Source organism: Coregonus clupeaformis, chromosome 26 (genome assembly GCF_020615455.1).
Source record: "Coregonus clupeaformis isolate EN_2021a chromosome 26, ASM2061545v1, whole genome shotgun sequence".
Taxonomy (NCBI): Eukaryota; Metazoa; Chordata; class Actinopteri; order Salmoniformes; family Salmonidae; genus Coregonus; species Coregonus clupeaformis.
This window is the reverse complement of record NC_059217.1, coordinates 10,008,364-10,036,271: the sequence shown is the minus strand read 5'-3', so window position 1 is coordinate 10,036,271 and position 27,908 is coordinate 10,008,364. Positions and strand designations below refer to the sequence as shown.

Sequence of the window (27,908 nt, the reverse complement as noted above, 5' to 3'; positions counted from 1 at the left end):
AAAAGCTCTCTGTCATGGTTTAAACCATTTATTTTTACGCGGCTGCACAAACCGTCTCCCTGTCCACAGCACTGTCCACTCAGTAAATTAGGCCTCAGCTGAGCTCATTTAAACACATAGATCTTAAAAAAATAAAAATATGTTAGTCATGTAGCAGACGCTCTTATCCAGAGCGACTTACAGGAGCAATTAGGGTTAAGGGCCTTGCTCAAGGGCACATCGACAGATTTTTAGGGATTAGAACCAGCGACCTTTCGGTTACTGGCACAACGCTCTTAACCACTAAGCTACCTGCCGCCCTTCCTTTGTATTTTCCTTTGCCATTTCTTTGCCCAGCGTCCTTGATAAAAATAACCTTTATTCCAATGCATTAAATGTATTCGTTGATTTATCATTGTTTGCTTTTGTCAGTCAGCTGTTTAGAGGCTCATTGCTTAGTTTTTTAGGTGCGCGTGGGTACTGTTGTTCTCTGTGCCATCCGTGGCCAGAAGTAGTAGACCATTCATTTAGCTTTATTATTTTCTATCAATATTTGTTTTCTTTCCTGGATCAGCGGATGTTGGTCACCAATGTCACTAGACAACTAACCTACAGCTAGACACCAATGCGCATCCAATCCATCCAACGTTAATGACAGTGGGCCTATAGTTGACTCTTTCAGTTAGAAGTATTCCATTTTGCAATGGCATAGGCCTACATAATTTTTGATATGTGTGCCCATGAGACCTGTTTTCACAGTGAAACACAATGAAATGTTATGTAGGCATAGTTACATTTACAGTGCATTTTCCGAAATCTCCAAGATCCAGGAATCTTACAGGGTTTAAGTTCAATGTTCTAATTCAATTGTTAAATGCATAATAATTACAAATAACACTGTCATAAATGTCATTAATGTAAGGAAAGAAAGTTAGTGTTTTATGTCACATGATCTGAGAAGACTCCAAGCGTTAACTCATGAATTATGGACAACTCATGAACTAGGGTGTAAAACATGTTCTGATTCAACTCATGTATTATATTGAATGTAGGCTACCTGTTCTGTGTGTGTTCATGTGTGTAAAATTTCCTCGGCTGAGAGGGTAGACTACTGTCTGTGGTATAGGCCTAGTGGAGGGTAAACAACTAAACGCATCTTTTTCAAAATGTTTTATTGAAAGCACATTGAGCATTACTTTTTTCACCGCGACCGGCAATCAGAGTTTACCCACCAATTTTTTTACCACTGCATCACTGGCTGCCGGTAGGCCTATTTGAAGTTTATGGCAATAGGCCTACACATTGTAGCCTAGCCTAGTATATTTACTGTGTGTGTTAGGGTGACAATCCCGTTTTACTCAGGACATCTTCAGCCCCATTTCAAGTGTCTCGACTTTTCAGGCTACAAAAAAGGACAATTTGTCAGCAAGACTCATCAATTAATGTAGGCCTAATCTATGGCAATCGCTGAATGTCATTAGGAACACTTTTTGATGTTTTGTGAACAGATGTCTATTTCCATTCATCAAATGGCGCGAGTGTACATTCATTGCACTGTTTGGATTATTTGGTGTGGACGAACATGCACAGGTAGCCTAATTTTTGAAGGGATTTGTTTGACAATCAGATGAAAGCATCATGACTGTTCATGCCACATTAAATGGTCATTCATATTACGTTTTTATTAGGCCCATAAAAAATAGATCTCTGAATTTACGAAAGGGCCAGAGCGCATTCTGACACTCCAGAGTGAATTTACGAACGCACCCATAATGAGTGTTCAGTAAGAGGAGGGATCAAAGGATTGCATTATGAGGTAGGGGCCCTCAGGTGTCAGAGGCTTTGTCAAAGACTCCAGACACCCTAGTCATAGACTGTTCTCTCTGCTAACGCACGGCAAGCGGTATCGATACACCAAGTCTGGAACCAACAGGAGCCTGAACTGCTTCTACACCCAAGCCATAAGACTGCTAAATAGTTAGTTAAATAGTTAACCAATAGCTACCCGGACTATCTGCATTGACCCTTTTTGCACTAACTCTTTTGACTCATCACATACACAGCTACTACTGTTAATTATTTATCATGTTGCCTAGTTACTTTACCCCTACCTATATGTACATATCTACCTCAATTACCTCGTACCCCTGCACGAGGACCCGGTACTGGTACCCAGTGTAAATAGCCAAATGATCCTTTATTTATTCCTTGTGTTATTATTTTTATATTATTTCAATTTCTTTCTCTATGCATTGTTGGGAGGGGTCCATAACTAAGCATTTCACTGTTAGTCTACACCTGTTGTTTACGAAGCATGTGACAAATAAAATTTCATTTCATTTCATTTGAGTGACTGTGTCCTCAGCATCTGGAGGACAGACTGCTGTTACATGCAGCCTCACAACACTGACAGGGTGTGTGTGTGCGCGCGTGCGTGTATGTGTATGCGTGTGTGTGTGCGCATGTGATTGTACGTTTCAGCATATACCCTATATGGCCAAAAGTATGTGGACACCCCTTCAAATTAGTGGATTTGGCTATTTCAGCCTGTCACGTACGTTAAGAGAAGGGTCGGACCAAGGTGCAGCGTGAAAGGCGTACATGTTTATTTAACTAATAAACACACGACACCGTAACCAAAATAACAAACTTAACCGTGACGGTCCAAAGGGCTAACACACAAGCCTAAACAGGAACACAAGATCCCACAACACAGGCAGGAAAACTGGCTGCCTAAGTATGATCCCCAATCAGATAAGCTTTCCAACTAATGCTCTTGTGGCTGAATGGAAGCAAGTCCCTGCAGCAATGTTCCAACATCTAGTGGAAAGCCTTCCCAGAAGAGTGGAGGCTGTTGTAGCAGCAAAGGTGGGACCAACTCCATATTAATGCCCATGATTTTGGAATGAGATGTTCAACGAGCAGGTGTCCACATACTTTAGTGTGTCATTAATATCACCCTACCCCCACACCCAACCAACCCCCAAACCTCTCCTATGCCCCAAAACCAAGAGCAAACCCTCTCTCCTTGAAATCCCTCCCTCTGTCACCTGTAGATGTACAGGATATGTTGTGTAGGGAGGGAGTGAGGCAAAGTTCACAGGAGGCTAGAGACTGAGATACCCAGAAGTCTAAATGTTATGTGGAGAAGAAACCAGTGAAGCCCAAATACAGACTTACTACCTCCATAATGATAAAATGAAACTACCGTTAGAGAGCGACGGACGGCCTTTTAGCTAAAGAGAAAAGCCACTCCCAGTTAGAAGAACACTAGACTCTGGTATGCTTCATGAATGGAGCAGCCTAACACTGCAGGCAGCCATGCAGTAAATCAACACGGTTGATGGAATTCACACACACACACACACGCACCCATTCCTTTCATTCCATTTCATAAAGTTGATCATGAAGCTACAGTATGAGTCGACAGTAATGTGTGCTTACCTATGATTCGTGATGTGATGTAGGCAATGTCCAGCTCTCCTTTTGTGTACCTGCAACATAAATCATATTTTCTCAATTCATGGAATATTAATAATTCAGATTCTTCAATGTATATTATATTTCAAAGTAATGGCATTGTCTATATCACTGTTATTTGTCTACAACACTGATTTTTTAAAACCTATTTAAAAAATGTAAGACATGATTATTGTATTCATTTTAATGATCCACATACATTGTAGCAAGCTGCTGAAGTGAACATATACAGACAGGGGTCAATGTCATTTGGGCCTGTAGCCTAGTAGCCATAGCTAGACAACACAAGTGTCAATATAAGTAACATGGTGTATCAGGTTTGGGCACTGTTGCTTGCGGTGTAAATGTAAATCCACTATTCTAGGCCAATGGACTGTTAGTGAAGTGCTGAGGTGGATGAGAGCCATATGGCCCTGAGGGCTTCCCATCCTGGCCTTGCATGGTTATGCAACAGCCTAGCCACCTGGGTAAGCTGAGGCAGGGATAAGGGGGGGAGGGGAGGGAAGAGGGGGAGAGAGGCTGGGAGGAGGGGAGGCGGGGACAGGAGGAAGCATCAAGTGGGAAATCCTCATAACGAGGTAATCAGACCAACAGCAGCGTTCTATTTTGATCCAGTGTTGTGTTGTGCTCTCCTGCAGCATGAACAGTGTTAGCCTATCTGGCTAATTTGGCTAGTGCTAGCTCTACTAACTGTGTCTGCAGGCCTGCAGAACTGGATTTGGCACTATCTCTGCTAACTGTGGCTAGTACGTAGGCCTTTCTGGCTGGCGCTAGCTCTGCTAACTGATGCTGCAGCACAGGCCTTTCTGGCTAGCACTAGCTCTGCTAACTGATGCTGCTGCACAGGCCTTTCTGGCTATAGCGCTAGCTCTGCTAACTGTTAACTGTGGCTGCTACAAGTCTGGCTATAGCGCTAACTCTGCTAACTGTTAATTGTGGCAGCTACAAGTCTGGTTATAGCGCTAGCTCTACTAACTATGGCTGCAGGCTATTTTGAGCAGGAGAGGCAGGTGTCATTTTGCATTGCATGAGGCCAGCGGTGTTGTGGCATGCAGATTAGAAGCCTCTGACCTATTCTGGCTACATGCTGGAGCGTGTACACCCTGCCTCCCCTTGAGATAAGAATCGCTACAGTAGGCTTGCTAGTATCTTGTTGAGGGGTAGAGGTAGCCTAGGCAGAGAGCTCTGTAAATATTTTACATATATTTTACATACTTTTTTTATTAACTTTTTTTGTTTTCGATAACTTGTTGATAGATTAACTGAAATATCTGGTGGTGACCAGCATAATTCCAGGACTGATTATGGCAAGTCAGTTTACAATTGGCTTGGCTAGCACCCAGGTGGGTGCTACATTTCAGTACTGGACGATCCAGCCTACCTACGAAGGAGGAGCTGTTACTATCGAAGACGACAAGGTGCCCGTTGAGGAGCTCTTTGCCGTCTGTCAGATGTCTCTACCTCCCTGCCTGGCTGTACCATCTATGCTCCCTCTTCATGATACTACTTTTCTGAACTGCCTATCATCTAAAGATGTGGAAGACCATCGCCCAAATATTGCCAGATCCCTATATTTGTTTTGTTAAATAGTTTTTGGTTTATTTTGTTTTTAAAGCGACTTTGAGATTCTACTTGTAATGAAAAGCGCCATTTCCTGTTGTTACTGTGACACATTGCAGTAACCACAGATAGGGTTTGTCTGTAAATAGAAGGTTCTGATAGAGAGGAATGGGTCATCATAATTTATGAGTCATGTGTTTTTATGACTCAAAAGAGGCAAAGACAAAGGCATAGGTGTTCAAATGGAGCTTCATAGCACTAAGGGGAAATACCAATATTAGACAGGCTGTGAGAGCGTGAGAGAGAGAGAGAGAGAGAGAGAGAGAGAGAGAGAGAGAGAGAGAGAGAGAGAGAGAGAGAGAATGGGAGAGAGAAGAGAGAGAGAGAATATAGAGGGGAGAGAGAGTGGGGGGAGAGAATGAGAGAGAGAGAGAGAGACAGACAGACAGACAGACAGACAGACAGACATAGAGAGAGAGAGAGAGAGAGAGAGAGAGAGAGAGAGAGAGAGAGAGAGAGAGAGAGAGAGAGAGAGAGAGAGAGAGAGAGAGAGAGAGAGAGAGAGAGAGAGAGAGAGAGAGAGAGAGAGAGAAAGAGAAAGAGAAAGAGAGAGATGAATGGGGTGGTGGAGCGGGCCAAGGACACACTGCCTTTCAGACCAATACAACACACAGTGAGAACAGAACAGAACACAGCACTGCAGAGTCTTTCTGTCACAACTGCATTTGTTCTAAGGAAGACAGCTTGCATACAGCTTATTGAATGGTATCTCCTTTGACCATGAATCAAGTAATTGACTTTGTTTCAACAAATTCCACAGAATCTTGGAATATATCAGATGTACACCAGATACCAGAGGCACATTCTAATCACTGTAGCTTCCATGGCTTTGAATTAGCTAGCTGTAGTGTAAGCTGTAGATAGGGACTAACTATAGCTGTGGTGCACACAGGCCATGCCTACTCTATTACACAAATGGCCGGTCAACAGTAACTAGCTGTAATCCACAGTACCAAACTGACAGTAGTGTCCACATGGCCTGTTTTTCCTGGGTGAAATGAATCCCTGTGTATCAGCAGTGCTCTAGGTATAAACCGCTATCAATTATTCACACAGGAGAGAAGAGAGGAAAGGAGGGGAGAGGAGAGGTTAACAGAAAAGGGAGGAGGAGGAAAGGATAGCAAAGACAAATAGGGGGGAGACTAAACAAGCTGAGAGGAGTGAAGTTGAGATCATAGGAGAAGAGGGGAAATAACAGCAAGGGAAAAGAAAGGAGAAGAGACGAGGCTAGGCAAGGCTAGGCAACAGATAAGCGTATCAGCAGATACCCCAGCTCTGCCCTGTCCCTGCTCTGTAACTGACACCGTTTCAATGTGATCCAGAGAGATGGCAGAGGTCCTGTGTGTGCGTGTTTGGCAGGGTTAAAGGCAGAGAGGGTGGACAAGGAGGCGCGAGTCTCGAGAGGCCTGCTCACTGTCTGACAGTACAGAGGCCCCTTTGTGTGGCCAGTGCAGACGCCTGCGCAGAAAGAATCTCATCTCTCTCAGGACCCAGCGGTGCCAGACTCGGTAGCCTCTCTCCCTCCTTCCTCTCCCCCTATTGCCCGTCATCCCTCCACACCCCTTCCCACTGTTCCTCCAGGCCTCTCCATCCACTCATCTGCTTTCCCTCACACTCCTTTTAGGAAAAATCTATTCAGCCTTTTCTATTAGCTATCTATTTGACTCATATTTTATCTCATATACAGATACAATTCAAATAATAACTGTCTCTCACCAATAGTATAAAGTGTTTTCCCATTATGCTGTAGTGTACAGCCATAGAGATTTATCTCTGTGTCTAAAACAGGGCCGTCCAACCCTGTTCCTGGAGAGCTAGCATCCTGTAGGTTTTCGCTCCTACCCTAATTTAGCCCACCTGATTCTAATAATTAGCTAATTGATAAACTGAAATCAGGTTAGTTACAACTGGGACAAGGAACAGGGTTGGAGAGCCCTGGTCTAAAACCATGTGTAATCAGCCCAGTCATTGCTACCCCATTCCATATTTCACAGCTCAGGAAACCACGGCAACCACAACGGACACGTAAACATCTCAGCTGGATGATAACTGATGGTCCTCCCTTCACACTACCATGTTAGCTCCCAGCAGGCACATAGAGGCCTTTTCTCAATTGGATTTGCTCCTGTATCCTCTCTTCCCCGTCCTCTCTCGCCTCCTTTTGTAAAAGGCCAAAGGTAATCGAGGAGAGGCGGCAAGGAGAGGGAACGTGGATGAAAATGCGCTTGAATGAAATGAGACTCTCCTTCTCCACTCGCGCATCATCAGGCAAATTATATTTACAGGGGTGGATGGCAAAATAAATATGTAAAGTGATGAAAACTAATTAAGTTACCTGTGCTAGACATTATATAGATAAAACGATAAGTAGCATATTGTTTTTAAACGTGTGCAAGCTTTTCTCCTCCAAAAAAACAAAAGCTGATTCAAAGTGGCTGTGGCAGATTTCAAAACGCTTCCGCGAAGGACTCAGACAGGATACACATGACTATCCTCGATGAAAGGTGGCTATCGAGGAGGGGAGGACACTCTCCTCGACCACTCGACCACTTGAGGAGAGAGAAAAGGCCTGAGATCTCTGCTAGGCCTAGACTGAGAGCTCTTTTTCGGGGAAGGCATAGAGTCATTCACCCCTAGGCTAGCCTGGGAACCAGAACTGGGTCAGAGTTGGGTGGGAGGAAAAGCCTGTGAAATGTCTAGCCTAAGACAACTAGACATCATGGCATGGAGGCTAGCCACATGTCACCTCACCCCAGCCAGGGAGCTTCAACATGGGGCACAGACACATCATATCCCCCATGCCAGACCCACCCTTACAAGAAAAAAAAGATTACAGTTAGAGTGCAGTATAACTGCAGTATGCTGCAAATACTGCGTCCAAAATAACACTGTTTTTTTACTGCAGTAATTTTGCAGTGTAACTGCAGTTACAGTGCAGTATAACTGCAGTTCAACTGCAGTATACTGCAGTTATTCTGCAATTACTGCGTCCAAAATACGACAGTCGACTACAGTTACTGCACTTTTACTGCAGTTTTTGTAAGGGCAGAGATGGGTGGAGTAACAGGTTAAGGAGGTTAGGGCTCAGGAAATCAAATCAAATCACAATTGATTTAAAGTGTATTTCACCAGGTCTCAACACACTTTACAGAAAAAATTGATTGTTGGGACTTACGTGGCCACCTGGTGCATGACTTTAGTGGAGGTGTCTTTGAGTGTGTCCTTCAGGTTGTCCTTGAAGTTGCTGAAGAACTTGCCGGCTCCGCCTTTCACCATGTCCAGCAGCCCTCCGCCATAGTTGGCATCCATATCTGGAGATGGAGGACCTTTACAATTAAGAATGACGAGAAACACACACTGAGGATGCAGACAAAGACAGACATGTAGATGCATGTAGAGGCACAGTAGATGGAGCACAGCACAGACAAACAAATATAACTAACAACATGGGAGTCATTCATCCCAATGACAGGCACAGAAACAACATACAACATATAATATAGGGCTGTCCCCAACAAAAAAAGTAGTCTGTCCTTTTGACCAATCGATTGGTTGACATTTTAAAACGTGTATTTTTCCAGATATACACTACTGTTCAAAAGTTTGGGGTCACTTAGAAATGTCCTTGTTTCCATGAAAACATACATGAAATGAGTTTGAATAGGAAATATAGCAAAATGCATAGGAAATGTAGTCATTGACAAGGTTAGAAATAATGATAATAATAATTGTGTCCTTCAAACTTTGCTTTCGTCAAAGACTCCTCAATGTGCAGCAATTACAGCCTTGCCGACCTTAGGAATTCTAGTTGTCAATTTGTTGAGGTAATCTGAAGAGATTTCACCCCATGCTTCCTGAAGCACCTCCCACAAGTTGGATTAGCTTGATGGGCACTTCTTACATACCATACGGCAAGCTGCTCCCACAACAGCTCAATAGGGTTGAGATCCGGTGACTGTGCTGGCCACTCCATTATAGACAGAATACCAGCTGACTGCTTCTTCCCTAAATAGTTCTTGCACCGTTTGGAGCTGTGCTTTGGGTCATTGTCCTGTTGTAGGATGAAATTGGCTCCAATCAAGTGCCGTCCACAGGGTATGGCATGGCGTTGCAAAATGGAGTGATAGCCTTCCTTCTTCAAGATCCATTTTACCCTGTACAAATCTCCCACTTTACCACCACCAAAGCACCCCCAGACCATCACATTGCCTCCACCATGCTTGACAGATGGCATCAAGCACTCCTCCAGCATCTTTTCATTTGGTCTGCATCTCACAAATGTTCTTCTTTGTGATCTGAACACCTCAAACTTCGATTCGTCTGTCCATAAAACTTTTTTCCAATCTTCCTCTGTCCAGTGTCTGTGTTCTTTTGTCCATCTTAATCTTTTCTTTTTATTGGCCAGTCTGAGATATGGCTTTTTCTTTGCAACTCTGTCTAGAAGGTCAGCATCCCGGAGTCGCCTCTTCACTGTTGACGTTGAGACTGGTGTTTTGCGGGTACTATTTAATGAAGCTGCCAGTTGAGGACCTGTGAGGCGCCTGTTTCTCAAACTAGACACCACGCAGCCGTCATACCGCTCATGAAGGAGACGCGTTCTGTCTCCTAGAGATTAATGTACTTTGGTGTGAAAAGTGCAAATCAATCCCAGAACAACAGCAAAGGACCTTGTGAAGATGCTGGAGGAAACAGGTACAAAAGTATCTATATCCACAGTAAAACGAGTCCTATATCGACATAACCTGAAAGGCCACTCAGCAAGGAAGAAGCCACTGCTCCAAAACTGCCATAAAAAAGCCCGACTACAGTTTGCATCTGCACATGGGGACAAAGATCTTACTTTTTTGAGAAATGTCCTCTGGTCTGATCAAACAAAAATAGAACTGTTTGGCCATAATGACCATCGTTATGTTTGGAGGAAAAAGGGGGTTGCTTGCAAGCCGAAGAACACCATCCCAACCGTGAAGGACGGGGGTGGCAGCATCATGCTGTGGGGGTGCTTTGCTGCAGGAGGGCCTGGTGCACTTCGCAAAATAGATGCTATCATGAGGAAGAAAAATTATGTGGATATATTGAAGCAACATCTCAAGACATCAGTCAGGAAGTTAAAGCTTGGTCGCAAATGGGTCTTCCAAATGGACAATGATCCCAAGCATACTTCCAAAGTTGTGGCAAAATGGCTTAAGGACAACAAAGTCTAGGTATTGGAGTGGCCATCACAAAGCCCTGACCTCAATCCTATAGAAGATTTGTGGGCAGAACTGAAAAAGCATGTGCAAGCAAGGAGGCCTACAAACCTGACTCAGTTACACCAGCTCTGTCAGGAGGAATGGGCCAAAATTCACCCAACTTATTGTGGGAAGCTTGTGGAAGGCTACCCAAAACATTTGACCCAAGTTAAACAATTGAAAGGCAATGCTACCAAATACTAATTGAGTGTATGTATACTTCTGACCCACTGGGAATGTGATGAAAGAACTAAAACCTGAAATAGATCATTTTCTCTACTATTATTCTGACATTTCACATTCTTAAAATAAAGTGGTGATCCTAACTGACCTAAGACAGGGAAGTTTTACTTAGATTAAATGTCAGGAATTGTGAAAAACTGAGTTTAAATGTATTTGGCTAAGGTGTATGTAAACTTCCGACTTCAACTGTACAGGCACATCCTACAGTATGTGTTAATCAAATCAACTAGATGCACTGAGCTTGTCTGTTGCTTTAAGCGCACTGTTTGATGAAATAATTAGACACATAAATGACTAGAGGGAGTCCGACCGCAATTGATTTGATTGTGCCAGGCCGGGTGCAGACTTGCTGCGCTGTGACAGCGAGTGACTGAGTGACTAGCACCCGTTGTCTCTCTCTCCTCCTTGCTGCAGCGCCCACCACAGAACTTCAACAGTGTTTATTGCACTGTCCGTGTTGATGAAGCTGCAACATAATTACAGCCATTTCTGACTGAAAAGTTCAGTTACCGAAATCCCTCATTTGTTTAGGAAAAACATTCCTTATTCCCTCAACCCTTGCTCTGTTTACGTGACACATGTATGCATCGCATGCACGTGACCAATAGGGCCTGACCTATAGTATATAATAATCACATCAATAAATTGGTTATAACAAACTCTGAACACAAGTGACAGCAAAATGGATGCAGAGGACGTGACAAATAAACTCGAAACGGGGGAATGTTTACTGGTTGCTCAGGAGGTAATGGGAAGTCGGATGTGTGGAATAACTTTGAATAGGCCTAGCTGTGGAAAATACTGGAGATCAAGAAAAAGAAGTTAAGGAGCAAGTGCTGCGTGCATATTATGTGTGCCAAACAGGTGCTGTTAGATTACAATATAATTTTTCTGACCATTTGGAACAATGTAAACAACACAAAATAAATTATAAGCGTACCAGAGTTTTTTAAATATTTTTTTGCAAAGCCTTTATTACAGTAAAAACTAAAAACCGTCGCATTCCTTCGTGAATGCAATTTCCAAAATGGAATGGTTTATTTATTGTTTGCGCTAATTGCTCAAAGGTGGCTTTATTATTTTATTTTAAAACTAAAATGCTTGATTGCATTTCAAATCATGAATGACTCGTATGCTCTGTGATGACATGAACGAATGAATGATTGATACAGTAGCCTATATAAGTAGCCTATTGAAAAATAGGCCTAAGTAAGTTACGGTATTAAGACCTAATAGGATACACTCTTAGGCTTACAGTTCGATGGTGGTTATACAAGGCTGCTATACTAAGCCTACTAATGATAATGACATTACTTATTATTATAATTATGATCATAATAATAATAGTAATAATAACAATAAGAAGGAGATCAAGAAAAAGGAGGGTTATTATTATTATAAATATTATTTTTCGGACAATTTGGAACAGTGTAAACAACACTAAATACATTATAAGTAATACCAGAGAGGCTGTTCTAACGTTTAAAAAAGAAGGTGTAAAGCCTTTATTACAGCATAGCAAAGATTAAACACAGCCGAATCTGTGAAATTGTTTATTCGACATGTTGTGGTTGCGTGAGGGTTGGTGCTCACGGAATCAGTAGGCTATTAAACAATGTAGGGCGGCAGGTAGCTTAGTGGTTAAGAGCGTAGTGCCAGTAACCGAAAGGTCGCTAGTTCTAATCCCTGAGCCGACCAGGTGAAAAATCTGTCGATGTGCCCTTGAGCAAGGCACTTAACCCTAATTGCTCCTGTAAGTCGCTCTGGATAAGAGCGTCTGCTAAATGACTAAAATGTAAAAAAAAATGTAAATGTTAAACAAACACTCAAATAAAAGCAGGATCTGTCTTATTTCTGTAGAAACAGTGCATTTGGAAAGTATTAAGACCCTTTTGACTTTTTCCACATTTTGTGACGTTACAGCCTTATTTATCAATCTACACACAATACCCCATAATGATGAAGCGAAAAACATGGAGTTTGCCAAAAGGCACCTAAAGACTCTCCGACAATGAGAAACAATATTCTCTGATCTGATGAAACCAAGATTGAACTATTTGTCCTGAATGCCAAGCGCCACGTCTGGAGAAAACCAGGCACTGCTCATCACCTGGCCAATACCATCCCTACGGTGAAGCATGGTGGTGGCAGCATCAGAGCACAGACCCGATCGAACATCTCTGGAGAGACCTGAAAATGGCTGTGCAGTGACGCTCCCCACCCAACCTGACAGAGCTTGAGAGGATCTGCAGAGAAGAATGGGAGAAAGTGTGCCAAGCTTGTAGCGTCATACCCAAGAAGACTCGAGGCTGTAGTTGCTGCCAAAGGTGCTTCAACAAAGTACTGAGTAAAGGGTCTGAATACTTATGTAAATGAAATATTTCAGTTATTATTATTTTTTGCAAAACTTTCTAAAAACCTGTTTTTGCTTTGTCATTATGGGGTATTGTGTGTAGATTGATGAGGAAAAAACTATTGAATACATTTTAGAATAAGGCTGTAACGTAACAAAATGTGGAGGGGTCTGAATACTTTCCGAATGCACTGTATATATGGATGATTTATAAAGCCGGGGACATTTAACAGTTAGGCTATTGATTATAGACCTTATTAAGTTGGGGTTTCCTCTCTCCTCACTTTTCCAAGACAATTAAGGCAAGGGCTGTTTTCGCTGCCTCCACCACATTGTTCTCAACACCAATATACTGGTTAACTTTGAGGGGGTGAAGTAAACTGTGGTACTATGCTAGTTCAAGAGAAAGCACTCCTCTTGGACTTCACCCAAGTCCTGTATCTGACTCAGCAGCCTGGTCTAAACACACTCCTCCCTTCCCGTCCCCACCCCATCCATCTGTACACAGCACATGGCACTTAGCTAACACTACCACTGCCGGTTCCACTACCACTTCCACTACCGCAACCACTACCACTACTACTAAATGTGTTTTCTGAACATTCTTGTAACATCAGGAGAATGTTTCTTGCACCCTATAAGAAACATTCTAGAAGTGGACAGTTTTTGTGTTTTGGGAATGTCCCCACAATGTTCCCACCAGACTGTTCCCACAGCCTACTTAAATATTCTGGGAACCTTTAAAGAACAGACTAAATGTGTTCTAGGAACATCAGGTGAATGTTTTATACAAACATTCTATAATCATCGGCACGACTGGACAGTTGTTGTGTTTTGAGAATATTTGCTGCGGCCTAACGAATGTTCTGGAAACTTTCACAGAACTAATTTTGGTTTGCTGGGAGGTCTCCTGATCTCAACGGGATTTCCTGGATATATAATGGTTATTTAATAAAAATAAATAAATACCACTACCACACCACTACCACATAACTCAGAATCACTCAGATCACACCAATAGGAGTTATTGGGGAGTAGTAATCAAGTGCTGTAGGTCTATGGCTCTTTACAGAGAAATCTACATAACTAAATCTAAGAGTTTATCAATCAGGCAAAGTGGACGATTAAGCCTCAGCAGGGCTCCATTCTGGCATCTAGGAGGCACCTGCGTGTGCACTGACTGCATTCCTTTGAGTTGATTGCATCACATTTTATGGAGTCTCAGAAGACAGGAAATCCATCATGAAGGTAAAAATGACATTTTGTGGGAATTCATTTTACATTACATTTACATTTTAGTCATTTAGCAGACGCTCTTATCCAGAGCGACTTACAGTTAGTGAGTGCATACATTGTTGTTTGTTTTTTTCATACCCCCCGTGGCCATCACACTGCACACTGCCCTATCCCATCTGGACAAGAGGAATACCTTTGTAAGAATGCTGTTCATTGACTATAGCTCAGCATTCAACACCATAATACCCTCCAAGCTCATCATTAAGCTTGAGGCCCTGGGTCTGAACCCCGCCCTGTGCAACTGGGTCCTGGACTTCCTGACGGGCCGCCCTCAGGTGGTGAAGGTAGGAAACAACGTCTCCACTTCGCTGATCCGCAACACTGGGGCCCCACAAGGGTGCGTGCTCAGCCCCCTCCTGTACTCCCTGTTCACCCATGACTGCGTGGCCAAGCACGCCTCCAACTCAATCACCGCAGGGCTCTCCAGAGGATGGTGCGGTCTGCCGAACGCATTACCAGGGGTCAAACTACCCGCCCTCCATGACACATACAGCACCTGATGTCACAGGAAGGCCAAAAAGATCATCAAGGACATCAACCACCCGAGCCACTGCCTGTTCACCCCGCTATCATCCAGAAGGTGAGGTCAGTACAGGTGCATCAAAGCTGGGACCGAGAGAATGAAAAACAGCTTCTATCTCAAGGCCATCAGACTGTTAAATAGCCATCACTAGCACATTAGAGGCTGCTGCTGCCTATTGAAATCACTGGCCACTTTAAGAAATGGAACACTAGTCACTTAATAATGTTTACATATCTTGCACTACTCATCTCATATGTATATACTGCATTCTATTCTATAATATTCTACTGTATCTTAGTCCATGCCGCTCTGTCATTGCTTGTCCATATATGTATATATTCTTAAATTCTATTCCTTACTAGTTTTGTGTGTATTCGGTATCTGTTGTGAAATTGTTTGATATTACTTGTTAGATATTACTGCACTGTCGGAGCTAGAAGCACATGCATTTCGCTACACCCGCTATAACATCTGCTAAACACGTGTATGTGACAAATAAAATTTGATTTGATTTGAATATGCCTATAGCAATACATACCTCTCTGCAGAGAGGGTTCAGGGTTGTCAGTTCCTGGTTTTGGACTTTTTAAGAGTCTTAATCTCCTCTTCCTCTGCCTTATTTTCCCTTTCTGTGATATTCTCAGATCCTTTGTCCCATCAGCAACCTAATCAGTCTAAAGTTTAATGTGAGAAAATAGGAGCTCCTAGAAATTAAGAGAGCAATTGAATTCCTACTGAAATGGAGGGCTGCCTTTATGTCCTGCTACTAGTGTGTGTGTGTGTGTGTGTGTGTGTGTGTGTGTGTGTGTGTGTGTGTGTGTGTGTGTGTGGGAGGGGGGGGCTCTGGAAGCTTATGGAGGCCAAATTGAGCTACGTACGGCATTCCCGTGCGCCTCCCACATTTTTTTACAATACAGAGGGCTCCACATAGCGCCTTATAGCTCCGCATTGACATGATTGGTTGACGGTAGGTGGGGTAGTACATCCTGTATAAACACAAACTCACTTCCTTGACAACAAACATGGAGAACTTTGACGAAAGGCTATCAGAACAAGTTCACAAATAAAATACATCTTTATGATACCTCGGGTAGGGATTTCAAAGACACAAAGATCTGTTTGATCTCCTGGAAAGAGATCGGGGAGGTAATGGTTATAGATGTGGTAAAGAGGTCAATGGAATGCAGACCGTGGGGGATAGAAGGGTGCTGGATTGGCGCACAAATCTAACAAAATGGATATTTGTCAAATCTGTCATGATTTATGTATTGTAACAGGCACACAATGTGATTACTAAAATCAGATTTGGCTGTTTTCGCTACGTAACATTTAGAAGTTGTCTCTTTTCAGGTTTAGGAAAAGTGACTTCTAAATGCTAACTCCCGTTCGTATAAGCTGGTAGCATAGCTAGCATACAGAAATCGGTGGTTGTAGTCAGTTTTTAACTGTAATGCAGTTGATTGATGACGATGACATGAACATATATTGGGGTTGACATCCATACAAGCATTAATCTCCAATTTTTACCTCAACATAGTGTGAAATACACATATAAACAACAGCCTAAATGTAGGATAATTTTGCTGGGGGGCAATGGGAAGATTTGGGATGGAGATGCAGGTGGGAAAACGGTGCAGCCTTTTTACTTCATGCTATCTTGACTGAGCTCCTATGTCTAGCACCGGGAAACAGACTCCAACATCTCAGAAGAGGTAAGGTCTTGACTTTTTGTTTAGCCAGTTGCTCATAATTAGCTGGATGGCTATAGAGATTAGCCCTGAATCAGTACGAGCGGTGCAGTGCAGTCCAATTTATTGGATGCGTATGACAGCTTCCCGAAGCATAAAAAGTATGAATGCTCTGACTTCTGCGGAGGCCGCATCACTATAAATGCTGTACGGCCACTGCAGATGGCAGATTGACCATATATCGTCTTTTAAGTAGTTGAACATGTAATTTCTCCAACCTCGTGAAAGTGAAAAACTGACATGTTTTCATTTTCGTCAAAAACAACGTTATATCGAAGGAGTGCCTTTGATTTGACGGCTTGCACATGCACAGTTCGGCACGAGAAGACCGTTAGACCCGATGACGTGTTTCCACGCTTGAGTTTAGCTAGACAACATCGCCATGACATCACCTACAATTGTGATCTGGGATTTCTATTGGAGAAGCAGTTTCTGCTTATCTTCATACTGTACTGCCTTTGATATTAGTGCAGAATTTTGGAGTGACAGCGGAATCAACCAATCACATTTAGACTTGTAATGAGTGGGACCGTTTTTACTAACCTAACGTAGCAGGCGTTTTTACAAAAACATATGGAAAAGGCCGACAGGTCACTGTGCAATAGCAAGCAGTAGCTAATTTTCCCATTGTCTAAAATGGACAACTGTATAATTATGTTGAATGTTTTGAATAGATATGGAATTCCAGTGACGGTGAAGGAATATGCCATAGTTTTGGATGCAATACCTAAAGGCTTTATTAGATTATTACAGGAAAATTATGTTGAGAGGAATGAAGAATTAAGTTTCAACGTCCTATTAGATTAGGTGTCTGCATTAAGGATAAAAAGTCCACTAATAATTGTATTAGGAAGATGAGTACCGAGCCTGCTTTTCCTCCTGCAAAAATATACTTGAATTCTAAATTTACTGGAATTTTAAATATTAATTGGAAAGCGGTATGGAACTTAAGTAAAAAGTATTGTGTCACTAAGAAAGTCCATGAAATGTATTTAAAAACTGTATATCCAGTAAACCAGGTACCGTCACGATTTAAAATTGATATCAGTGAAAGGTGTGATTTGTCCAATTGTAAATTAAACTATGTCATTGATTCTTTGAAAATATTTGCACTAAGATCTTTTGGATGGATCTAGAATCAAATCAAATAAATGAGCACCATGTGAAGTTTATAGGAGCATGTAAAATTCGGTGTCAAAGGAAAGCTAAGAGTCTATATTTATGAGAAATTAAGGCATAAATAAATTTTTCAACCATTTTCCAGCAAGAAATTAACAATAAGCAAATACTTTGATTTCTGGTCAAACAGATGGAAAAGGGGTCTTAGAAAGTATCTACCAGAAAAAGTATTTATTGTTTAAGTAAAGACACTTGCCAACTAATATGAACACTTCTATTTAGTTTTGGAGAAAAAATTTATGCCTTCTGTAAGTTTATTAAGTGATTAAAACAAAAGATTCCGTTACAGCACAGTAGAGAACAGTACAGTAAAGAAAAGTAGTGTATAGTTCAGTACAGTACTATACAGTACACAGTAGAGCACACTAGAGTTGAGTACACTATAAGTAAGGGATAAACGCCAACGTTCTGTACCTTACCTTGGAAATAATGGACGACGCAGTGGGACGAAACGGAGCCGAATCCTTTGCGGAGTTCATTTTTCCAAGGTAATGTACAGAACAGAGACGTTTATCCCACTTACAGTATACCACAGTTGACAAAGAAAACAATATGAAAGCACACATTTACCGGTATAAATACTTTTTTTCCGTAGATATTTTCATTTTTATAAGCTAATTCATACTTTCTCATCTTTTGGTTGCTAGAGACACGACCCAGTCGTTCGTTCGATTAGTTCGATATTTATGTACGCGACGGTTCTTTAGGTTCTGTTGCCATGTTCGCTGGCAACTCTCTTATCCCTTGCTTGCTAATTAGCCAGCTAGCTACGGCTAACACAGTCATGACCTCTGCAGCCACAATAACAGAAAAGTAGCTGTTTTCTATTTACATTAATTTGGATACATCCATAACAATGAGCTGATAATGCCCAATTTTTTCTGGATAGCTAGAAAAGGCTGCCTTCTCGTCAGTACACTCGTCAACACTGACTTTGCATATCAACACTAGGCTAGAGGTTTGCTAAATAGTTTGTTGCTAGCAAATCTGCCAATATGACAACTGAATTCAAAAATATCAGTTACTGAAAACAGCTGGTCAAACTAGAAATGTGGGAGGATTTGACAGCTTTAGCGGCAGAGGGGCCCGGAGAAATTCATGTTCATCACTCACAACGTTAGGTCATCAGATGCTAAAAAAAAAAATTATCTGCAAAAACAAATCATTGCTAGCTAGCTAAGTTTTTCCTCCATGGACCTGCGTTTACAATGTATCCAATTCCAGTTTGTGTAGTTATTGGTTTAGCTTTCTGTAGGTGCATGTTGCCATGATTGCAAGGTGTCCCGTTATCTGGTTTTAATGTCCATTCTAGAATACCCTTTTAACCAATCAGAAACGAGTATTCAACAATGCTGTGGTATAATGTACTGTATTGTACTGTACTGTACTGAGCTATACTCTACTTTACTTTACTGTAATCTACTGTACTGTACTGAGCTCTACTGTACTCTACTCTACTGTACTGTACTGAACTGTACTGTTCTGTGCTATACTGTACTTGAATGTACTCTACTGAGTTTTACTTTGCTGTACTTCGATGTCCAAACTTGTGAAACAGATGTCTATGATTGGTTCAGATTTGGTCCGGTCTGGACCAACCAAATTTGGTCTTGTTTGGGGGCAGAGCTCAATAAAATAATAGCCAGTTTGTAGAATAATACTCAAATACCCAAAGGAGGATTTTGCATATTTCTACCTTTGTGTACCTATTTAGGATACATCCCCATGAAGAGCATGACATTCATATCTATAATTATGTTTTTTTGTGTAGTACAGATCAGGGATCCATGATGAAATTCCGTTACCGAAATTCCGTTCACTTACTGTAGTTCAATAAACAAACTAGACAACGTGTCATGTCATAGCTGACATCCCATTCTTTCTGCAGACATCATTGAATCTTAATTCGGAGCAGATATTTAACAGTTTTTGGAAAACATGGACACATAAGAAACTGAGGGGGATTTTACCGAAATTCTGTTACCAAACTTTGCGTCTGCACAGTTCTTTCAGTACATTTCTTTTTGTAACATTTTCTGTGTAAATTGTTAACAGTAGTCCTTGTGATTGGGCTGCAGTGGATAGAGCTCCTGACCAATTCTGCTATTTTGTTTTTTCACGCTGCCCGAAAACAGCTTCTGGACATTGATTTGGACGAAAAGTTATATTTCAATGAGTCGGCAGGTCTGGATGCTCTGCTTAATCAGTGCTTCATTAATAAGTGCATCGACGACATTGTCCCCACAGTGACATACAGTTGAAGTCGGAAGTTTATATATTCCTTAGCCAAATACATTTAAAGTCAGTTTTTCACAATTCCTGACATATAATCCTAGTAAAACTTCCCTGTCTTAGGTCAGTTAGGATCACCACTTTATTTTAAGAATGTGAAATGTCAGAATAATAGTAGAGAGAATTATTTATTTCAGCTTTTATTTCTTTCAACACATTCCCAGTGGGTCAGAAGTATACATAAACTCAATTAGTATTTGTTAGCATTGCCTTTAAATTGTTTAACTTGGGTCAAACGTTTTGGGTAGCCTTCCACAAGCTCCCCACAATAAGTTGGGTGAATTTTGGCCCATTCATCCTGACAGAGCTGGTGTAACTGAGTCAGGTTTGTAGGCCTCCTTGCTTGCACACGCTTTTTCAGTTCTGCCCACAAATTTTCTATAGGATTGAGGTCAGGGCTTTGTGATGGCCACTCCAATACCTTGACTTTGTTGTCCTTAAGCCATTTTGCCACAACTTTGGAAGTATGCTTGGGGTCATTGTCCATTTGGAAGACCCATTTGCGACCAAGCTTTAACTTCCTGACTGATGTCTTGAGATGTTGCTTCAATATATCCACATAATTTTCCTTCCTCATGATGCCATCTATTTTGTGAATTGCACCAGGCCCTCCTGCAGCAAAGCACCCCCACGGCATGATGCTGCCACCCCCGTGCTTCACGGTTGGGATGGTGCAAGCAACCCCCTTTTTCCTCCAAACATAACGATGGTCATTATGGCCAAACAGTTCTATTTTTGTTTGATCAGACCAGAGAACATTTCTCCAAAAAGATACAAACCGTAGTCTGGCTTTTTTATGGCGGTTTTGGAGCAGTGGCTACTTCCTTGCTGAGCGGCCTTTCGGGTTATGTCAATATAGGACTCGTTTTACTGTGGATATAGATATTGTTGTACCTGTTTCCTCCAGCATCTTCACACGGTCCTTTGCTGTTGTTCTGGGATTGATTTGCACTTTTCACACCAAAGTACGTTAATCTCTAAGAGACAGAACGCGTCTCCTTCCTGAGCAGTATGACTGCTGCGTGGTCCCATGGTGTTTATACTTGCGTACTATTGTTTGTACAGATGAATGTGGTACCTTCAGGTGTTTGGAAATTGCTCCCAAGGATGAACCAGACCTGTGGAGGTCTACAATTTTTTTCCCCATGATGTCAAACAAAGAGGCACTGAGTTTGAAGATAGGCCTTGAAATACATCCACAGGTACAGCTCCAATTGACTCAAACGATGTCAATTACCCTATCAGAAGCTTCTAAAGCCATGACATCAATTTCTGGAATTTTCCAAGCTGTTTAAAGGCACAGTCAACTTAGCGTATGTAAACTTCTGACCTACTGGAATTGTGATACAGTGAATTATAAGTGAAATAATCTGTCTGTAAACAATTGTTGGAAAAATGACTTGTGTCATGCACAAAGTAGATGTCCTAACCGACTTGCCAAAACTATAGTTTGTTAACAAGAAATATGTGGAGTGGTTGAAAAACAAGTTTTAATGACTCCAACCTAAGTGTATGTAAACTTCCGACTTCAACTGTACATACCCTAACCAGAAGCCATGGATTACAGGCAATATCCATACTGAGCTAAAGTCTAGAGCTGCCACTTTCAAGGAGCGGGACACTAATCCGGACACTTATAAGAAATCCCGCTACGACCTCCGATGAGCCATTAAAACAGGCAAAGCGTTAACATAGAACTAAGATCGAATCCTACTACGCTGGCTCTGACGCTCGCTTGCAAACTACCACAGATTACAATGGGAAACCCAGCTGCGAGCTGCCCAGTGATGCAAGCTAAATGCCTTCTATGCTCGCTTCGAGGCCAGGAACACTGAACAATGCATGAGAGCACCAGCTGTTCCGGCCGACTTTGTGATCTCGCTCTCCGTAGCCGATGTAAGACCTTTAAACAGGTTAACATTCGCAAGGCCGCGGGGCCAGACGGAATACCAGGACCCATACTCAGAGCATGTGCTGACCAGCTGGCAAGTGTCTTTACTCACATTTTCAACCTATCCCTGACCCGGTCTGTAAAACCAACTTGTTTCAAGCAGACCACAATAGTTCCGTGCCCATGAACACCAAGGTAACTTGCCTAAATGACTATTGCCCCTAAGCACTCACATCCATAGCCATGAAATGCTTTGAAAGGCTGGCCATGGCTAACATCAATACCATCATACCAGACACCCTGGACCCACTCCAATTCGCATACCGCCCCAACAGATCCACAGATGACGCCATCTCTATTGCACTCCTCACTGCCCTCACCAACTTGGACAAGAGGAATACCTACGTAAGAATGTTGTTCATTGACTACAGCTAAGCATTCAACACCATATATCAGCAGCATACCACTCTGCATCTCACTGCTGGCTTTCCTCTGAATCTAAGCAGGGTCGGTCCTGGTTGGTCCCTGGATGAGAGACCAGATTCTGCTGGAAGTTGTGTTGGAGGGCCAGTAGGGGGCACTCTTCCCTCTGGTCTAAGGATATCCCAGGGCAGTGAAGGGGACATTGCCCTGTGTAGGGTGCCGTCTTTCGGATGGGACGTTAAACGGGTGTCCTGACTCTCTGTGGTAATAAAAAATCCCATGCTTATCGTAAGAGACATTAACCCCGGTGTTATGGCTAAATTCCCAACCTGGCCCCATTTCCATCATCGCCACCTACTCATTCCTAATTGGCATATATCACTCCTCACCTCTCTAGCTGATGTGTGGTGGGTGTTCTGGCACAGAAATGGTTGCCATGCAATACCCAGGTGGGTGCTGCACATTGGTGGTGGATGAGGTAAGTTTCCCCCCTACAATGTAAAGTGCTTTGAGTACGACAGTTTGTATAAAAGCGCTATATAAATCCAATAAATTATTATTCATTATTACCATAGTCCGCTCAAAGCTCATCACCAAGCTCAGGACCCTGAGACTGAACACCTCCCTCTGCAACTGGATCCTGGACTTCCTGACGGGCCGCCCCCAGATGGTGAGGGTAGGCAACAACACATCAGCCACACTGATCCTCAACACGGGGACCCCTCAGGGGTGTGAGCTTAGTGCCCTCCTGTACTCCCTGTTCACCAATGACTGCGTGGCTGCGCACAACTCCAACACCATCATCAAGTTTGCTGACAACACAACGGTGGTAGGACTGATCACCGACGACGATGAGGCAGCATACAGGGAGGAGGTCAGAGACCTGGCAGTGTGGTGCCAGGACAACAACCTCTCCCTCAACGTCAGCAAGACAAAGGAGCTGATCGTGGACTACAGGAAGCCGAGCGACAAGCACGCGCCCATTCATATCGACCAGGCAGTAGTGGAGAGGGTCGAGAGCGTCAAGTTCCTCGGTGCCCACATCACTAAGGAATTAACATGGTCCACAAACACCTACACAGATGTGAAGCGGGCACGACAGCACCTCTTCACCCTCAGGAGGCTGAAAAGATTTGGCATGGGCCCTCAGATCATTACAAAGATCTACAACTGCATCATTGAGAGCATCTTGACTTGCTGCATCACCGCTTAGTATGGCAACTGCAAGGACCCGACCGCAAGGCGCTACAGAGGGTGGTGAGCAATGTTCCCCCTAAGCTGTGCGTGGAGAAGCACGAGATTGAACTTCACTCAAATTTCTATAGTTTTCCCCCTTAGTTAACACTATCAGCATTTCCCTTTACTGTGGTAATTGTGATCGAATCAAGGCAATATTAGCCATTTTCAATGCAACATACTGAAACAAAACGAACGATGCAAGAGATATTGTTGTAGGCAGAACGCATCGGAGGAGGATTCTATTGCATTGACACACACGACTCAGCCCGTACTCTACACAGACCGGTGCGGCATAACATTTACATTTTAGTCATTTAGCAGACGCTCTTATCCAGAGCGACTTACAGTTAGTGAGTGCATACATTTTTCATACTGGCCCCCCGTGGAAAACGAACCCACAACCCTGGCGTTGCAAGCGCCATGCTCTACCAACTGAGCTGCAGTAGGCCTATATGCAAATAGACCTTTGCCATATATTGATGTGTGCCATTCACTTTGAACTGGACTGTGTTTACAGCATGAGCGGTCGTGAGTAGATGCGCTTGTTTTGAGATCAAAGTGAGAGCTGCATGTAGCCATGTGTGCACATTTGTTCATATTTGTTTTATATATTTTTTTTATTTATTTAACCTTTATTTAACCAGGTAAGCCAGTTGAGAACAAATTCTCATTTACAACTGCGACCTGGCCAAGATAAAGCAAAGCAGTGCAATAAAAACAACAACAACACAGCATTACATATGGGATAAACAAAACGTACAGTCAATAACACAATAGAAAATCTATATACAGTGTGTGCAAATGTAGTAAGTTATGGAGGTAAAGCATATAAATAGACCATAGTGCAAAATAATGATGATAGAATGTGCAGAAGATGATGTGCAAATAGAGATACTGGGGTGCAAATGAGCAAAATAAATAACAATATGGGGATGAGGAAGTTGGGTGGGCTAATTACAGATGGCCTGTGTACAGGTGCAGTGATCGGTAAGCTGCTCTGACAACTGATGCTTAAAGTTAGTGAGGGAGATAAGAGTCTCCAGCTTCAGAGATTTTTGCAGTTCGTTCCAGTCATTGGCAGCAGAGAACTGGAAGGAATGGCGGCCAAAGGAGGTGTTGGCTTTGGGGATGACCAGTGAGATATACCTGCTGGAGCGCATACTACGGGTGGGTGTTGCTATGGTGACCAATGAGCTAAGATAAGGCGGGGATTTGCCTAGCAGTGATTTATAGATGACCTGGAGCCAGTGGGTTTGGCGACGAATATGTAGTGAGGGCCATCCAACGAGAGCGTACAGGTCACAATGGTGGGTAGTATATGGGGCTTTGGTGACAAAACGGATGGCACTGTGATAGACTACATCCAATTTGCTGAGTAGAGTGTTGGAGGCTATTTTGTAAATGACATCGCCGAAGTCAAGGATCGGTAGGATAGTCAGTTTTACGAGGGCATGTTTGGCAGCATGAGTGAAGGAGGCTTTGTTGCGAAATAGGAAGCCAATTCTAGATTTAACTTTGGATTGGATATGCTTAATGTGAGTCTGGAAGGAGAGTTTACGGTCTAACCAGACACCTAGGTATTTGTAGTTGTCCACATATTCTAAGTCAGACCCGCCGAGAGTAGTGATTGAAGAGCATGCATTTAGTTTTACTAGCGTTTAAGAGCAACCAGGCATCCTCTACTGACGGAATGAGGTCAATATCCATCCAGGATACCCGGGCTAGGTCAATTCAAAAGGCCTGCTCGCTGAAGTGTTTTAGGGAGCGTTTGACAGTGATGAGGGGTGGTCGTTTGACCGCGGACCCATTACGGACGCAAGCAATGAGGCAGTGATCGCTGAGATCCTGGTTGAAGACAGTGGAGGTGTATTTAGAGGGTAAATTAGTCAGGATGATATCTATGAAGGTGCCCATGTTAACGGATTTAGGGTTGTACCTGGTAGGTTCATTGATCATTTGTGTGAGATTGAGGGCATCTAGTTTAGATTGTAGGATGGCCGGGGTGTTAAGCATATCCCAGTTTAGGTCACCAAGCAATACGAACTCTGAGGATAGATGGGGGGCAATCAATTCACATATGTTGTCCAGGGCACAGCTGGGGGCTGAGGGGGGTCTGTAGCAAGCAGCAACAGTGAGAGACTTATTTCTGGAAAGGTGGTTTTTAGAAGTAGAAACTCAAACTGTTTGGGCACAGACCTGGATAGTATGATAGAGCTCTGCAGGCTATCTCTACAGTAGATTGCAACTCCGCCCCCTTTGGCAGTTCTATCTAGATGGAAAATGTTATAGTTGGGAATGGACATTTCTGAATCTTTGGTGGCCTTCCTAAGCCAGGATTCAGACACTGCTAGAACATCAGGGTTGGCAGAGTGTGCCAACGCAGTGAATAACTCAAACTTAGGGAGGAGGCTTCTGATGTTAACATGCAAGAAACCAAGGCTTTTGCGGTTACAGAAGTCAACAAATGATAGCGCCTGGGGAGTAGGAGTGATACTGGGGGCTACAGGGCCTGGGTTAACCTCTACATCACCAGCGGAACAGAGGAGGAATAGAATAAGGATACGGCTAAAGGCTTTAAGAACTGGTCTTCTAGTGCGTTGGGTACAGAGAATAAAAGGGGCAGATTTCCGGGAGTTGTAGAATAGATTCAGGGCATTATGTACAGACAAGGATATGGAAGGATATGAGTACAGTAGAGGTAAACCTAAGCGTTGGGTAACGATGAAAGAGATAGCATCACTGGAGGCACTGATTGAGCCGGTCTCCGCGTGTGTGGGGGGTGGGACAAAGGAGCTATCTGAGGCAGGTTGAGCGGGACTGGGGGCTCTACAGTGAAATAGTACAATAAGAACTAACCGAAACAGCAATAGGCAAGGCATATTGACATGGGAGAGAGGCATAAAACAATCACAGGTGTTATTCGAGAGAGCTAAGACAACAGCTGGTAATGGCAACGAAAGTTTGAGCTGAGTCTAAACATTGTGACGTCACGAGAGGCTACACAGCTTTCAGCGGGATTGCTCAAGTAGTGCAAGGAGACAAGGTTCAAACAAAACAAGGATTTTATTATAGGTCTTGGGAAATTAACGAAAATATAACAAAATTCTGTTCTCTTGTGGCTCTTTAAGGGTTAACAGTTCAGGGATGTCTCTTCCACATCCAAAGTCATAATTCTCACTCGCTCAGATAACTTTTCCCCAGCCTTACTGTAGTCCACGTTGCAGCTAGTGACCAACCCAGCAAAAAGTCCTTCCAAATGTCTCTCACGTATTTCCACAGGTGCATATATCCAAAGGTGAGTATTTCCCAAAGGTAAGTATCTCCAAATCCTTATATTCCTCATGGAAGTGGACGTGCAGCACTCTTGTCCTCCAGAGAGCCCAGGTTGGAGACTGTGTCTCTTCCCTTCCCCAACCTTCAGCTCATCAGCTCCTCATTTGTTTCAGCTGCGTGGGAAGATTGGCCATAGAGGGGTGGAGTTCCCGACCATACCAGCAGATGGAGCCATAGCTGTCTGGGTTTGCAGCCACCTCAGGGGGGATGTAACGTCCCTCCAGGACACAGCCTCTCGTGACATCACACATCCCCCTCCTCGGGACCGACGTCCTCGTCGGGGTAAAGGCAGCGAAGAAGGCATCACGCCGGGAGAGCGCGTCCGCATTGCCGTGGTGCTTGCCAGACTGCTCTCTCTTCAACTCCTCCAACTCTAGGACCAGGGACTCAGCCTCCTGTTGTCTCTCCTTGAGTTTCTTACTGAACGCATCAGCCTTGGTTTTAGCAGAGTTTAGCTTCTGTTGAGCAGCTTTCAGTTCCTTCTCTCTCTCTGCCTCCGCATTCTTCATCTTGTTCTCCAACACCTTGTACTTCTCCTCTGCCTTCTTCTGGACCTCCTTACTACTGCGCAGGGTCTCCTCACACTCCTCGATGGTCCTGCGCAGCCTCTCCAGCTCCTCCTGTTGCTTAGGGAAGGAGCTCTGTTGGAGTTTAGCCTGGAGGATATCTAACTCTTCTGTCTTCATGTCTAACTGTTGCTTTAACAAACGATACCTCTCAGCGGTCCCCTTCAGACCAGACAGTTCTTTGTCCAGATTCTGTAGCTCCGTCTCTGTGTCGGTCTGGGCACCTGCCATCCCTATCAGAGCCCGGGCGGGAGTGAGTAACTCGGAGGATTGCACCGGAGCCTTCCCAGGATGAGTCTTGCCTCTCCGTTTCCGAGGTACTCGGGTTATCCTCTCCTGAGACTCTCTCCAGAGTGGGTAAAAGGCTGGGCAGTCTCGTCCAATTAGGACAGGGACGGGGAGAGAATCAACCACCCCCGCCGTCGTGTGTATGGTTCCCCGTGTGCTGGTCATTGTAAGTTCAGTAATGGGGTATTCTCTGGTGTCCCCATGGACACAGGAAACTGGGAGGACTT

The 27,908-nt window shown here is 43.3% G+C and overlaps 1 protein-coding gene across 1 annotated transcript in view; it reads right to left on the bottom strand.

The window, feature by feature from the left end:
* LOC121540451 (putative tyrosine-protein phosphatase auxilin) overlaps positions 1-27,908 on the bottom strand; it is a 78,178-nt gene that overhangs the window by 40,575 nt on the left and 9,695 nt on the right. The window contains 2 exon segments of the mRNA XM_041849325.2: positions 3,424-3,473; positions 8,255-8,405. Of these exon segments, the coding sequence (XP_041705259.2) occupies positions 3,424-3,473; positions 8,255-8,405 (201 nt within the window).